Source organism: Peromyscus eremicus, chromosome 15, assembly GCF_949786415.1.
Source record: "Peromyscus eremicus chromosome 15, PerEre_H2_v1, whole genome shotgun sequence".
NCBI lineage: Eukaryota > Metazoa > Chordata > Mammalia > Rodentia > Cricetidae > Peromyscus > Peromyscus eremicus.
In genome coordinates this window covers 18,315,744-18,333,131 of record NC_081431.1, presented here as the reverse complement: position 1 = coordinate 18,333,131, position 17,388 = coordinate 18,315,744, and the positions used below count along the sequence as shown (strand labels likewise).

Sequence of the window (17,388 nt, the reverse complement as noted above, 5' to 3'; positions counted from 1 at the left end):
GAAAAATATTATTTACAATTCCTATATAATTTTCTATTAATCTGGGGCACTGAGGAATGAAAAGTTGTGGTTTTTCTCCTTCATTGGCTCATGAGTAGCAATTAAAAGAAAATGTGTTATCTCTAAGACTAACTTTTACAGGTAGTTTCAATGAGGCTGAAGGCAAGGGGAATAAATCACAGAGACATTGCACCTTAAGGAAAACATTTAATTTCCAAGTTTCTAAAATGTTGTTATCCACAAGATAAAACATCATCTTTAAAGTCCATCACTCAGCACTCCTTCATAAGTCTACAAACACTCAATACTGCAGTGCTGGTACATTATTAGGTTTTAAACAACAGGTCCTTTAGGGTCACAAAGTAATAAATGCAGTGAGAAAATTGGCTGACATCTCTTTCAGAAGCAGTTTTCAGCATATTAAGACTGTATTTAGAAGTAAAATAAGTCATTATTTTCTACCTTTCTTTTATGATGGGTTGTAGATGCATCCATCTCTTCCTCTCCTATATTATCAATTTGTGAAGTTGGACTACAATTCATTCTCTCCTCTTCTTGCCTCTGCAGTCGGTCTGCTACAGCTTGGATAGCTTCTGTCCATTCTTCTCTATAAAAATGAGTACGATTTCTCATTAACAGAAGATAAGTTACTTAAATTAAACCTTTTATAATTTATAAGATGAATACAAATAGTCTACTGTGTAGCCACCCTCTCTGCCATCATTTCTAGGTGAAAATAATCCTAAAAGCATTTTTGCTGCAGTCCTAGAGTCAGAAGTAGCATTTATATGGTAATTATATTATGTTCACTTATTGCATAAAATGTATCTGCCTACAAATACATATTATACACACACACACACACACACACACAAAAAAAAAAAAAAAAAAAAAAAAAAAATTAAGTTACCCTTTGTGGTAACAGTACTCCGCCCCAAACTGTAAGCTGTCAAACAAAAACCCTGGTGCCCCTAGCACCATGACTGGCTGAGCAGACCAAGAAGACTCACACTTTAGACTCTGAGGAGAAAACATTGGCCCACCCGGTGCCTTGTGGTGCTGCTGTACAGAAGGGTACTATTATGGTGAACTAATAGGGCTGTACAGAGCTGGCCTCACCCCTACTTGGCTGCAACTCTAGGGAGAACTGGTCCTGCTCTTCACCAGCAGGAGCACTCAGGATAGAGTCCTACACCTCATTTGGGCAGCACAACAGAGCTGACCCTGTTCACAGGGCCATGGACAAACTGGCTCTGAAGGGTTAAGAATGGGAGAGAGCAGGTCATGCCCCTCTCATCTGCCATATGGTGGTGTGGGTAAGGGAAAATGCCCTCCTTTCCTCACCCCTCAACACCTGAAACAGCTGTAGCACTTACGAGCACAGGACCTCTGCCTTGCCTGGGCAGCACAGTAGAGTTGACCCTGTAGACAGGAGCACAGTAGCCAGCCCTGAGGGCATAAGAGGGGCATAGCTAGTACTGCCTCCCTTGTCTGTGGTGTGGTGATGGGGCTAAGAGAAAGATGCCCTTCTTCTTAGCCCCTACTAACTCCAGCTGGAGAGGGAGCTGACCCTTCCCTTTACCAGCTGCAATACTCAGGAAAGTTGGTCCTGCACCTCAAGTGGACAGCACAGCAGAGCTGATCCTGTTGATGGAGGGGGTGAGGAGGAACAGGAGACAATACATGCAAGAACATGAGCATAAGAGATCTGCCTCCCCCACCCCACCTCACGCCCCTGCCCCTCATTGCCATATGGAGGCATGGGCAGAGGAGAGATGTCCCGCCCCCATGCCTAAGAAGGGTGGAAGAGCCTGCCCTGAGGTCTTAAGAGCTGAAGAGCTGCTCTTACCCTTCACCAGCTGCAGCACTCAGGAGAGTGGCCCCTAAACTTCACCTAGGCAAGACAGTAAAGCTGGCCCTGATGGTGTAGGTGTGGGAGAGCCAATCCCAAGGGAGTGAAAGCAGGAGAACTGGCCTTGCTCCTTGTTCATAGATGCAAAGGGTAAACTAGTCAGGGCAACGCTGGAAAGCTCACCATGGTAGTGAGGACTGGAAAGAGCTGATAGGCTAAACAACCCTGCAACTATCCAGGCCCAGAACCAGGGTTATGAGCTGGCCAACCCCAACATCCACCCTATCTATAAAATAGCTGTAGCATGTGAAGGGCCCAGTCCTGCAGGACCCAAAGCTGCAGCATCTCCAGGACACAGGGCAACAACAGGATATCCAAGAGGAGTCCCAGTGAGGGTCCAGCATCAATAGTGTAGCAGAAACCAGAGGCCTCAAACCAGACTTGTGGTAATGAACACTTGCAAGTAAAGATATAGGGACAAAAGGGTTTACTGCATGACTCACTGTGTGACACTGCAGCTTCCATAATTAGATTTTTCTTTTTATCTCTTAAATTTTACTTTATTTTATTTGGGGTGGGGGGGTACAAAGGGAAATGAATGGGATTGAGGTGCATGATGTAAAAGACGCAAAGAATAAAAGGAAAGTTTAAACACACACACACACACACACACACACACACACACACACACACACACCTACCTTGGTGCCAGGTACAGAAAAACACCTTTTGAGCTACTAGAAGAGGAGTCCAAGAGACCCCAGATAATATAGGCTATTGCTGTAGCCCTTCACTGCCTTCCAGAAAAGGAAGGCAAAACTCTGCTGCTAAAGACACCACACACTTAAGACACAGGATTTAGAGTAATCAGCCATAACCTAACACTGAAGCCCCCTCCCTGAGAACTAGCTCTCACAGTGCTGAAAGGAGCTATACAAGCTGCCAGAATGAGAAAGTAATCAACAGTCCTATTTAGCTGTAATGCCTGTGAATCACAATGACTGGAATTGCAAGGTATTCTGAAAGGTGCAATAGTGGCACTTATATCCTAGTAGTAAACAATGGCCATCCAACTGGACTTAACGTTTACTCAATATGAGGAAATTTATGCCTTGCATTGTAAACTCAGCAAACTATCTGTGGTTGCTGAGGTCATGGACCCTAGAGGAGACTCTACTATGACTATTTTCCTCTAAATGCATTCTAAATACTTATCCTTAGGACCATAGATAAGTGCAGCTCTCACCTCCTCCTCGTCAAAGAAACTTCTCTTTGTAGCAGATGGAGACTATTACTGAAAGTCACAACTCGTTCAAATTCAGAGAACAACTGACCACTGTGTGCCCAGCCCCAATTAATACATTTACAATACAATTCCTATGCACAGACTCAGAACATCATGGAAAAGAGGGTGGAAAGACTACAGCAGCCAGAGAACCAGGCCATTTACTGCTATATAGTACCTTCTAAAGAAGAATAGAGAGCACAAAATACAAGTGGGTATGGAGGAGAAAGAGATGAACCTGGGAGGGGTTTGGTGGGTGAATGAAAAGTGTATATGACTAAAATACATTTATGAAAGTCTCAAAAAAATAAATTACTATCTAAAAAAATCAATTTTTTTAAAAAAAGAAAAAATGAGAAAGTAAAAGTTCAGTTAAATGCTTTTTTTGAAACTACAACTAAATTTTATTTGCACACATCCTACCTATTTGATATAATTCTTCCCCTAAAATGTGATGCTGTTTTTTAAAGCTTACCTACTGAGCCATCTCAATGACCCCTCTAACTAACAATATTTTAATTTTACTTTCATTCTTGGAACATATTGTTTTGTGGCACTTACTTGGTTTCAGCACTCTGAGGGCATGATTCCATTATCCCCAATTATTATTTTATTCAGTAGGTTTTCCTTCATCAGCTTTTCCTATTGTTATGTTACCTTTTGATCTAACTGTTGCTCCTCTGAGGAAAAGAAAAAAAAATTCTTTCTCATTCACTATGGTATTTAACAACCTTATTGGACAGCCAAGTGTGGTGGTGCACGCCTTTAGTCCCAGCTCTTGGAAGGCAGAGGTAGGCATTATCTCTGAGTTCAAGGCCAGCCTGATCTACAAAACAAGTTCCAGGACAGCCAGGGCTAAACAGAGAAACCCTGGATGGTGGTTTGAAAGAAAAAAGCCCTCAAAGAGAGTGGCAGTATTAGGAGGTGTGGCCTTGTTAGAGGAAGTGCTTCACTGTGGGAGTGGGCTCTGAGGTTTCCTATGCTCAAACTACACTCAGTGTGACAGACCACTTACTGTTGTCTTCTGATCAAGATGTAGCCAGCACCATGTCTGCCTGCATGACTGCATGCGCCCCCACCAGAACTTAACCTGTGAACTGTAAACTACTTCAATTAAATGTTTCCCTTTTTAAGAGTTGCCTTGGTCATGGTGTCTCTTCACAGCAATAGAAACCATAACTAAAACATCCTTTCTTGAAAAACCAAACAAACAAAACAAAACAAAAAAACAACCAATCTTACTGGACTAGGAATTTTCTTTGTATTTAACTCACTTGGTATTTGCCAGAACTTTTGGTCCTGTGGAATTGTATCTTTAGACATTCTAGAAAAATTTCATGCACTGTTAATTTAAATTCTTCCTGCCTCATTCTCTCAAATCTTACTTGACTAGGAATTTTCTTTGTATTTAACTCACTTGGTATTTGCCAGAACTTTTGGTCCTGTGGAATTGTATCTTTAGACATTCTAGAAAAATTTCATGCGCTGTTAATTTAAATTCTTCCTGCCTCATTCTCTCAAATTACTTGAAAGTTTAATGATGATCTGTAAGACCTCCTCATTGCATAATCTGCCCTCCATTCTACTGTCATCAGTTTTTACTTTCTGTCCTATCTTTGCATACTTCCTGCTGGGTAGTCTCTTAGGTCTTCAGGTTCACTAATGTGAGGCCTAACTTGCAATTAAAACCATTCACTAGCCATCAGAATTACGAAAGTCTTACAGCAGTTTTAGACTATGTTTCTTTTTTATAATTTCTTCTGTCAACTCCCCAGCCTTAAGTATGCATACATACATACATACATACATACATGCTTAGTACTTTTAATCACTGTAAAATAATTCTATTATCTGGATCCCCTAGGAATCTAATTCCATAGAATATTTGTCTTTGTACTTTTAACCACATTGTCTTAAATTTCTGTACATATATTTTAGATGATTCTTCAACATTATATATGAAACACTAGACAATTTCAGACCTAGTTAGATACAATGTAACTGTTAAGAATGTTTATAATTACTTCACAACTTTCAGACAGGACAAGGAGAAATCAAGCTGGTACTAACCTAGAAGTCTTCCTAAAGGCTAGCTTTCATAGTTACTAAAAGGGACAATGCAGTCTACTGGGAAAGAAAATCAACAACTGTCTTACCAAACTGTGAACTCTGTGAGTTACAATAACCAGTCTGACAAGATATTCCCATAGGTGCAATAGTGATTTGAATGTTACGGAAGTAATCCACTACTTTCTGACTGTATTTAAGGACCACTCTACAGGCGGGAACTCATGTTTGGTGCTGTAAACCTGGCCAAGGACCAATGCCAGGTAGCTCACAGGCTCTAAGGGAGAACGTATTATTGTTATTTTGCTTAAGTAGACATGGTATCCAACTGTCTTCTAAACATATCTTTATACTCAAAGATTAGTGCAGTCTTCGTAAGAAAAGCTTCTTTTTATAGTGAATGGAAGTTGTGGTGGTTTGAATAAAAATGGCCCCCACGGGCCCATAGGGAGGGGCACTATTAGAAAGTGTGGCTTTATTGGAGTAGGTGTGGCTTTACTGAAGGAGGCGTGTCACTACAAGCAGGCTTTTAGGTCTCAAAAGCTCAAGCAAGGCTTAGTAGCTCATTCTCTTCCTACTGCTTGAAGATGTAGAACTCTCAGCTCCTTCTCCAGCACCATATTATCCTGTATGCCACCATGCTTTCCCCCATGACCCAACTAAATGCTTTCCTTTATAAGTCGTGGTCATGGTGTCTCTTCGCAGCAATAGAAACCCTAACTAAGACAGAAGTTAAAACAGAGATTCATTATTGGTCAAAAATGTAGAGAATAAGTGACTATGAATGGAGGAGTGCTTATCCTTAAATGGGACAGGTATATCACATCCCTTCCCTGTAAGGCTCATAGAAAAATGAGGAATTGAGGACAGAAAGATGGTTAAAGAGTCCTAAGTAGGGAAGGATGGGAGAACAGTGCCTGCTGGAACTGACAGGCCTGCTGCACTCATGAACTCACAGTAATGATGGCTGATTGTATAAAACAAAGCCAGTCAACACCGCAGCATGAACTGGGAGATCATGAGGCCTCATATCCAGCTGAGAAGCTTGGGCAATTGAAGGTTGCTGGGGAAGGAAAGTCAGTTTTCTTCAGAAGAATGGTCACTGATAGGTTGCATTAGATATCCCCACACCCATGAACACATTGGTGGTACTAATTGGATTCAAAGAAATACCTTTTTTAAAAATGAATACATGAAGTTTGGAAGAGTTACAAAGTGGAGGGCGATCCATGGTGACTTGAAGCAGGGAGTAGGGTGGTTGTGATGAAAATAATCATGTACATTTATGAAATGCTCAAAGAGAGCGCACGCGCACACACACACACACACATTTTAAAGGCACAATAACTGAAACACTATGGAGCCTGAATAAAAACACAGAATGGGCCAGGCGGCAGTGGCACATACCTTTAATTCCAGCACTCTGGAGGCAGAGCCAGGCAGATCTCTGTGAGTTCGAGGCCAGCCTGGTCTACAGAGCGAGATCCAGGAAAGGCACCAAAACTATACAGAGAAACCCTGTCTTGGAAAACCAAAAAAAAAAACAAAAAAACAAAAAAACAAAAACAAAAAAAAAACCACAGAATGATATAGAAGAAGTAATAAAACCATGCATACATGGCCATCTTTCAAAGGGTGCCAAAACCACATAAAGCCAAAAGGAGAGCATCTTCATCTTCAACAAATGGTTTTGGAATAAATGGGTGTCAAAAAGGATAAAATATGAATCTTATTTTAAACCACACATACATACTTCAAAATAAAGACTAAAAGCTACAAAGCTAAGAGAAACAAAGGTGCTATCTTCATGACACCTGTCTTAGCAGTGATCTTGACTATAACACCACAAGTACAGGCCACAAAATGAACACCAATTTAAAAATCTTCTGTAAAGCAAAGGAAACAGCAGAATGAAAATGAGACCCAAGAAATGGGTCAAAGTGCCTGAGAAATATATACATGAAAAGGTTTTTGTTCGTTTGTTTTGTTTAAAAGAAATTCTCCAAGTTTGAAGCCAGACTGATCTACACAACCAGTTCCAGGCTAGCTAGAGCTATATCCTGACATAATTAAACTCTGCCCCCCCCATGCACCTTTCCCCAAAAGAGAAAGAAAGGGGGTAAGTTCTAAAATTTTGATTAGAAACTATTACAACTCAACAGGCCAAAACAAACAAAAACCAAATAAGTAATCCAATTAAAAACATACAAAAGATTTAAATGGGCAGTTCTCCAAGGCCATAAAAAAGATCCACAGATATACAAAGGTTGTTCTTAGCATTTCCATCATGAGACAAATACAAGTCGTAGACCATATCTCACACCTTGCTGCAAAGGACATTATAATAAGGAAACAGATGATGACAGGTGTTAGTAGTGGTACTAGTGGCAAGTGATATGAAAAGGGGTATGGCAAATCCTTCAAAAATTTAAAAACTACCTTATGATCCAGCCATCCCATTTCTGGGCATTTATCCAAAAGAATTAAATTGGCCATTCAAAAAGGCAATTGCTTGACCATGTTCATAGTAGTACTATTCACACAAATCAACAGGTGAAAATAACCTAAGTGTCTATCAACTGATAAAAGAATAAAGAAAATACAACATATATAAATACACACACACACACACACACACACACACACACACACACACACACAGTAGAATATTCTTCACTCTTAAAAAAAAGAAAATAATCTTGTCCTTTAAGGCAACATGGACAGAACTAGAGCTCATTATGCTAAGAGAGCTGGGCCCTGAAAGGACATTATCTCATGGATATGAGGAGTCTAAAGGAGAGGACGGTGATGGACAAAGGCAACAGAGACTGTGAGAAGGGACAAATAATAGTGAAAGGTTGATTAGTGAATAGGAGTACAGTTGGAGAAAAAGTTATAACATGCTAGTGTACAGTGAGGTGACCAGATAGGAATATACTGTGCATTCTAAGAATTATCTTAAATTAAGGTTTGAGGAGATATAAAAATTTATATATGCATTAAAATGAGATTGTATCCACTAATATGCATAATTTTATGTTTTCAACTATAAGTTAACATAAACTTAATCTTAAAAACAAAAATGCAGTAAAATATCTAAGAACATTTTTATTTAGACAACAAAAAATAATATGGAAAACTGCTTCAAGCTAAAGTTTAATAAAGTTTTTCTAATTAAAGCCAGGAGTACTATTAAAGACAACAGAAAAATGAAGGCAAAAAGGAAAATGAAAATCTAAAAGCGCCTCCCCTACGTCTACACATGTACATGATTTAATAATTGTGAAAAAGAATGAAGTAGTAAGATCTGAGACATCAGACTCTCCACATAGAAAAATGCATAATCTTGTATTATCCACTGAAATAAATGTAGCACATAATAGAGAGATCCATCTAGTTTACAACACAAAAGAATTTCAGACTAGGGCCAGAATATTACAAAGAGAATTTCTAACCCCGAGCACCTCTAAGTTCTCGCTGACATTGGATGAGAGCTCTATGAAACCTCCAGACAGTAGATGTCTCATGAACGCAGACAAGCATACTCCAACAGCACACTCAATAGGCTAATTCCCATTTCCTTAAATATAAGTGGAAATTGATTCTTCAGATGAGTAGAGTGATACTGCAGGAAAGTCAAAGGATTTTAGAGGCTTAAGATGTATCTATCTCTTATTTATCTCAGCCCTCAAAAAGTTAAGGCAGAGGACTGTCACAGTCTAAAGTGAGCATGGGTATCATAGTTAAGTTTCAGGCCAACCTGGACTGCAGAACAAGACACTGTCTAAGTCCTCCCACCCCAAATTGAAAAGATCTGGCTTAGATTCAGGTTTGGGAACAACAACTCAAAATCAAATCAAGCTTCAGTGAATGTTAAAAGTCCACTCAAAATAACATTTTCTGAGAAATGTGATAACGGGAGCATTGCATTAATTCAATCATCTAGCAAGCACTTTGTCATCACATCCTGGACTGTGTGCTGAAGACTTTCGAGAAAAATAAATAAAACAAAACAAGATAAATGTCTATCAACTGATGAATGATCCTTGCTGTCAAGAAAGTTATAAAAGCAAATAAAGGTTATAGTAATGATATACTTGGTTAAAAAACTGGGGAGAGGCTAGAGAGATGGCTCAGTGGTTAAGAGCACTAGCTGCTTGTGGCGATATTTTATTTGTGCTAAAATGTGGTATTTTACTTGTATGTTAATAAATAAAATTTGCCTGGAGATCAGAGGTCATAGCCAGCCATAAACAGAAGTCAGGCGGTGGTAACACACACGCTTAATCCGATCAAATGGCAGGCAGTCTCTGTGTGTTCAAGGACACAGCCAAGGGTGATGACACATGCCTTTAATCCTAGTACCAACCATAGAGACCTGGAGGTCTGTATGGACAGGCAGTGACTAGGAAGTGATGTGGCTGGGCTTAGAGCCAATAAGAAGGCAGAACAGCAAGGCAATAAAGATGCAGGTTAGACAGGAAGAAGCTCTCTTGGGAAGCTACACCAATCTGGTGAGCTAGGGTTAGTTGGCGGCTATTGCTCTGATCTCTACGGCTTGCACCCCTTTATTTGGCTCTGTGTTTCTTATTTAATAAGACTGTTTAAAAATTTATCTATAGATGCTTTTCCAGAGAACCCAGGTTTGATTCCTAGCACTCACAGGGGGAGCTAACAACCTTCTGTCTATAACTCCAGTTCCAAGAGATCTGAAACCCTCTTCAGGTCTCCATGGGAAGTACACATAAATGGTACATGAACATGCATACAGGCAAAATATGTAAACACGTAAAGTGAAAAAGAAAAAGAAACACAGCCATGTAACTATGCAGCCAAGGGACATTGCTAGCCTGCCAAAGTAAGTGCTGGGGGAAAACTGCTGCTTGACACTAAGACCCAAAAGATACTAGAATTATCATGACTACAGCTCTATGTGGAGCACAAGCAAATGAAGAACTCCGTGTGCAGAAGGCCTAGGGTAGATAAGGATAAAGTTCAACATAAACAAAAGTGAAAATTGGGGAGGTGAGACACACAAGCTTGTATGCACTCCAAAATAAAGAATAATATTAAACGTATTGAAAATAAACTAGCCAGGCAGTGGTGGCTCACGCCTTTAATCTCAGCACTCAGAAAGCAAAGCCAGACGGATCTCTGTGAGTTCGAGGCCAGCCTGGTCTACCGAGAGAGATCCAGGACAGGCACTGAAACTACACAGAGAAAACCTGTCCCAAAAAACCAAATAAGTAAGTAAGTAAGTAAATAAATAAATAAATAACTATTATCAGTGTCAATTTGGTATTTTTCTTTTCTATATTCCCTAAAGTAATGACAAATCACAATTTAATGATTGAAAGTATTATTAAAATAGAAATTTTGGATAAAAAGTGCTAGGGTTAGGTCTGCAGCTCAATGATAGAGCACTCACTTAGCCTGTGCAAACCCTTGGTTCAATATACAGTAAACAACAAAAACTTTTTTGTCATTGATCATTTATTAGGATTTTAAGAGATTATTTTGGTTCACTAAATTCTTAGAGAAGCCTGTTAGAATAAGTTATCCATTAGAAAAGAATGCTATTAACATCCTACTTTAAAAAGTTATTGATTGTGGTCAAATATAGTAACATCTGTAGAAAAATAACTTTGTGCTTGGGGTAGCCAGACCTAACTCATTAACAAGCCATCAGACAAAAGAGGATTAAGACAGAACTAGAAAGTGGGAATTAGGTACAAAACCAGTATAGATCAAAAGACTGGAACTATGGCCCCATGGATGGCACAGAGCTGATGCATATCATGCTGCTGTGCTCCCGTCAGTCATAAGACAATCAGTCACATTAACCAATCATGTTATTTACTAGTACTCTAAACTTAAGACACAAATCTCAGAATCCTTTTCAATGTAATATTGCAGGCAACCAACTGAAGTTAATATGCATCCAAACAGGAATGCTCCTTAAATCCATTTACTACTGTATTTCATTCAGAATTTCAAAACTGAGTATAATCAACTGTACATATTATAAAAAGATAATTTGTATATAAATTGTGTTCAAGTTTTAAAAATATTTGTATAATGGTTTTCTCTGAAAAAGTTTATTTTAAAGTAGTCCAAGGGTGATTTATCATTTTCCAGCCCCAGTTAAACATGCAAGACAACAGAAACAGAACAATAAAGTATAAATGCTGCAAATGTATTTATATCTAACAAATAATAATCCAGCTACAAGTACATCTTTAGACTATTTTTTAACCTAATATAAACAAACAAGTCTCTTACCTTTCCTCTGGAGTATCTACATGAAATGTTCTCTCTATAACAGTGGTCCACTGAAGACATCTGATAATAAATGTATTTGGCTTTGGTCGTTCTGTTTTCATTAACTGGCATTCTATAAATAAAGTCAAATATCTCTTTAAATATACAAGTACTTAAACCATTAAGAAAATAGACGACAACTACATAGTGCTATTCTTAACAGAACCCACTGCAACTGACAGCTTTTTACAGATTCAAGGTTATTCACAACCTGACCTTAGTATTTCTTTCCAGACCATCACCACTATGACCAGTTCAACCAGCTAAACGAGACTCCTCAATTTTTCCCAAACACATCTTGTTCTTTCTTGTACCCTTAACTTTGCTTCAGCAGCTTCTACTATCTGAAACACCTATTTATTTTACTCCTATCAGTTTGCAAGCCTCAACTGCCGTAGCAATACCAATCCTTTAAAGTCTAGGTGAAATCATAGTCGTTCAATTATTTATTTATTCACTTATTTATTTTTTACTTTGGGACACAGACTTGCCACTTCCCCCTCTATAGTTTCCTTATTTATAATTATGCCCTTTGTTTTTCACTTGACATCATATTATAGTATCAAACATCTTAAGAAGGTAGCTTTTACTCTATGAAGTCTTCTGAAAAAATAAACTGCTTGTAATTCTTGGTATCCACAGTCACTAGAATCAGTCAGTCATGAACTGATCAGATTCTGTTCAAAGAATATCTAGGAAAACTTCAAAGAAAAGAAGCATGGTATAATGGTTAAAAATATGAATTTTAGAGTCTCACAAGGGAAAGGAAAGCAGAAGCCAATTCTAAAAGGCAAGCCAAGTAAGACATGGGTAGTCTAACCCTTAGAGCCCAAACCCTCACAAGCCTAGAACCCAATTATGAGTTTGATAAGACAGTGATTGTTTCAGGTGATGGCTCAGGGGTAGAGAGAAACCCTACTGTGTTATTCTATAAGACTGTTAGGGCAGTGGCAAGACACCATCTTAAAAGAGAATCTACTGTCAAAACAAACAAACAAGAAACTGAGCTCTTCTGGGAGACTGTATACAGGGAGCAGCCACAGATCAGGGAGTCTTAATTTGGCCTACCACAATCCCATGATAAGACAGTTGTATAGAATAATGATCAGATGCTGAAAAGTAGCAGAGTGTAGAGCAAGAGGCTCCAATAAGATGAGGAAGTGCTGGGAAGAGATCTCATTAACTGAAAATCACCTTGGAGAGACCAAGAGCTCTAAGCCTGAGGTCTGCAGGAAATAAAACTCTGGAGCCACCTATCTTGAAGGTACAAAGGCAGGTACTCTGCCTGCTAAAAGCCCAGTATTAAAACTGACTCCAATAGTTTCAACACACTTGGAAAACATCCACTAGCTAGATATTAGCCACTTCTGGAGCATATAAACCGAGAAAAGGGTAGTATTTTGATAAGGTGTGAGAACCTGCCCAGCCCACAGACTGCAAAGTTAAGTGTGGTGTGTAGAAGTCCTAGCATATGACCAAGAATGGAAGCTATCGAAGTGAAGACAGTTTTGACAGACATCAGACACTTATCCATTACAGACTCAATAAAAGCATACACCAGAAAGAGATAAAAGTTCACTTCAAAAGACCCTCCCTATATACACACCTGGCACACTACAGTTTCCAAAGACACACAAACAAGCTGATGGATATTTCACCTCTTCTTTTCATCTTTGCCTTCCATTTTTTTAAAAGTAAATTTTATTAAGATTTTTATTTAGTGTATTTGTTACATTATGCTTTTGACTTTTCCTTTTTATATAGTACTCTAATTTTATATAATTCATTGTTGCTCACCCTTTTTTCCTTCTCCTGATCCTCTGTTTTGCTTCTGTATAATTCCCTCCCGACTCCCATTCTCTAATTTTAATATTTTAACTTAAATGCATTGAATTAAAAAATACATTTTTACATTTTTTCTTTACTTCTCTTCCTTCATTTACCTAATTTTGTTTATGAAAACTTCATCACTGGTAAATCTTTTCTTCTTCTTTTTCCCCTTAATCTCTTGCTCTTTTCTAACCCTTCATAATATTCTTTTCAATTTCTACTTTTAATTTATTTAACCTTTCTTCTCCTCGATTTCTGTCCTGTGCCTGACTGTAGTAGCTTGAATGAGAATACCCTCATCTGTTCATTTGTTTGAACGCTTGGTTCAAAGTTGGGAAGGATTAGAAAGGCCTTGTTGGAAAAGGTATGTCAGTAGGACTGGGCTTTGAGGTTTTAAAAGCTTACACCCCTCTCTCCTTCTCCCTCTCCTTCTCCCTCTCCCTCTCCCTCTCCTTCTCCCTCTCCCTCTCCCCCTCCTCCCTCTCCCTCCTCCCCCTCCTCCCTCTCCTCCCTCTCCTCCCTCTCCTCCCTCTCCTCCCTCTCCTCCCTCTCCTCCCTCTCTCTCTGTGTGTGTGTGTTCTCTCTCCCCCTTCCCTCCGCCCCTCCCTCCCGTCCACCTCATGCTTCTGGATCACATGTAAACTCTCAGCTAGTGCTCCAACACCATGCCTGCCTGCCTGCCTGCCTAGTACCATGGTCCCTGTATAGATAGATGGTCATGGACTCTAAACCTCAGAACTGTGAGACCCAAATTAAATGGTAAATTGCCTTGGTCATGGTGTTTTGTCACCACAGTAGAAAAGTAACAAAGATACTGACTTTATTGTAATAATTTTTTTTTTTTTTTGGGTTTTTCGAGACAGGGTTTCTCTGTGTAGCTTTGCGCCTTTCCTGGATCTCACTCTGTAGACCAGGCTGGCCTCAAACTCACAGAGATCTGCCTGCCTCTGCCTCCCGAGTGGTGGGATTAAAAGTGTGTGCCACTATCGCCTGGCTATTGTAATAATTATGTCCATACTTATTCTACTAAATTTTTAACTCATAGTACATTATAGTAGTTTCCATTTGCTGTTTTATGGCCATTGGTATATTAGTAGGCTTTAATAGACATTAAGCATATGTCTGTATTTCTATGACTTGATGCTGTTTAAGTAGCTTGGTTTTTGCTCTCTAAGTTGTACTAGAGATTAAGCCTTCAAGAGTAGTTGCTGGATATGATCATCAAACAAAACCGTAAGAAAAAGCCACACTAAGAGACATGCAAATTATAGCACAGAGACACAAGAAATATGAAAAACTAAGGTATCATGATTCCTCCAAATGACTGGTGATACATGAACTATCAAAGTACAATATACTAAAATATAAAAATGGGAGATGAAAATATCGTAAGTTTACAGAAAAAAAGACATGAAAAGGTATTAAAAGCAAGCAGATGAATTCAATCCAGAAACCATAGTCAGGAATATGTGAGAAAAAAGAAAAAAAGAAAACGTAGGGGGAGTAATCAGCAGTATTTATAAAAAAGTAAAATAAAAGAAAAACTCAACAAGAAAACTGAGGAGGGGGGCTGGTAAACTGGAAATGAAAATTTTAATGGGGACCAAAACATCTCAGAATTCTGAAATTCAATCAAGGTGGCAAATCTATTAATCTATAGAACAGAAAGATCTGAGATAAACATTAAAGGTATCAAAAATGTATTTGATGAAATTATAGCAGAAAACTTCCCAAATCTATAGACATCCAAACACAAGAGATGTTTAAAATCTCAAACAGATATGGGAATCTCATCAAAACACAAAAGTCAAACTGTAAAATAATCCAATGTAAAGAAACAATATTAAAAGCTGTATGGGAAAAACCTCCAACCCATAAAGGCAAACATATTAGAATTTAGAATACAAATACTAAATTTTTAAATTATTCCTGTGTGCAGGCATGTGTGTGCACAGTATATGTGACACATGTGTATGACTGTGTCTCTGTGGATATGTGGAGCCCAGAGAAAGGCACTGGGCATCTTTCTTCTCACTCTCTGTCTCACCATCTCAAGAGGGAGCATCTGCTTCCAACCTGAAGCTTACTTTCAAATGTCTGTTAAACTGACTCTTACATTAGGCAGTTACACTAGTTAAGCTTCTGGGGAGTAACCAACTACAAGCTGAATTTCAAACACTCTGCTTACTTTACACCATTCTGAACCACAGATGACAAAGTTTGTTCAAAATTCTAATTTTTCTGCAAACTTGAAAGCCAATTAACAGGACTGTAACATGCCAAATCAATATATATAAAATCTCCAAAAGAAATTTTGAGAATTCATCTGTTCAGATTATATCAAAAAGTTTAAGATTTTATCTCAACCCTTTTAATCTCTTAAATACTAATTTTAAAAATATTCTACTGAGGCTGGGCATGGTGGCAGAAATCTATAATTCTATTACTCAGGAAGCAGAGACAGGTGTATTTCTGTAAGTTTGAGGCTAGTTTGGTCTACAAAGGGAGTTCCAAGATAGCCAGGGATACAGATTGAGATCACCTCCTACCACTCAAAGAACTCAAGATTAAACAAAAAATTCTGATAGTCAATGTAAAAAATCATAATACATTCCATTTATCATAAACATATACATAGTTTATATTGAATAATTAAATTATGTCAACTGAAAGTTTATTTTTAAACTTCTAAGTATAATATTTTTATTTAATACATTTCCTTTTAATGTTTTCACTACTGTTCAGACAAAAAGACATGATGTCCAACTATAATTCCACCTTAAAAGATATTCATTTAATATACTGAAGATAGGTAAAGGCGGTGCCCAATGGAGAACAATCCCAGCACAAACACTGAATGGTCATTATGGGCCACATGCCGCACTGAGTGGTTCCTGAATGTTTCTACCTCAAAGCACAAACCTAAACACTGTTATTATGCTCCATTTTATAAATGAGCAAATCTATTAAGGCTCAACCAGCTAAACAACTTATTCAAAATGCACAGCTTGTGTGAAACTGTTTAAAGATGTATCCCAGAGCTGTCTGAATCCAAATCCCATGCTCTTCTGAAAAGAACACACGTGCTAAAAGATTGTCTTTAGAAACTGAGTAATCTTGTTTGGTAATCACTGCAGGTTGCCCCATCATGATCCTGATGCACTTGCTCACAGAATTCCTCTTCTCTCTCTCTCCTACTGGACTCCTGGAGCTCTGCCTAGTGTTTGGTTGTGGATCTCTGCATCTGCCTCCATCAGTCACTGGAGAAAAGTTCTGTGAAGACAGTTAGGGTATTCACCGATCTGATCACTGGGGCAAGCCAGTTCAGTTCAGGCACCCTCTAGACTATTTCTAGTAGTCCAAGCTGGGGTCATCCTTGGGGATTCCTGGCAACTTCCCTAGCACTGGGTTTCTCCCTATCCCCATGTTATCCCTCCATCATAGTATCTCTCTATCACTGCTTTCCCACTCCATCCCTGTTCCAGCTCGACCATCCCATCCCCTTATGTTCTCATCCCCCAGCCCCTACCCTCAATTAACCCACCCCTCACTCGTAGTTCACTCTTGGAGATCTCATCTATTTCCCCTTTCCAAGGTGATTCATGTGTCCCTCTTTGGATCTTCCTTGTTAGCTAGTAGGAACTCATGAAAGTTGGATCAATGGCTGTGGAGCCTGCATGGGACTAGACTAGGCCCTCTGCATGGCTAGACAATTGTGTAGCTTGATCTGCTTGAAGGAGCCCCCTGGTGGTAGACTCAGAATCCATCCCCGGTGCATGAGAGGGCTTTTTGGAGCCCACTACCTATGATGGGATACCTCATGCAGTCTTGAGGCAGGGAGAAGGGCTTGGACTTGCCTCTACTGGATGTGCCTCCCATGGGAGGCCTTGCCTTCTTGTGGGGGGAAGTAGAGGAGGGTTAGGGGGGAGAGGCTGGTGGGGGGGGCAAGAGGAGGGAAGAGGGGATCTTTGATTGATGTGTGAATGAAAAATTTTCTTAATAAAAAAAAAAAACTGAGTAATCTGTGAAAACA

At 39.1% G+C, this 17,388-nt stretch overlaps 1 protein-coding gene across 2 annotated transcripts in view; it reads right to left on the bottom strand.

Annotated features, from left to right (window-relative positions):
• Window positions 1-17,388, bottom strand: part of Akt3 (AKT serine/threonine kinase 3) — a 236,334-nt gene that overhangs the window by 91,228 nt on the left and 127,718 nt on the right. For both annotated transcript variants that reach the window (XM_059280533.1, XM_059280534.1), the window contains exons 3-4: window positions 11,487-11,598; window positions 463-607 (exon numbers count right to left, since the gene is read on the bottom strand). In XM_059280533.1, the coding sequence (XP_059136516.1) occupies window positions 463-607; window positions 11,487-11,598 (257 nt within the window). The remainder of the gene's footprint in view (window positions 1-462; window positions 608-11,486; window positions 11,599-17,388) is intronic.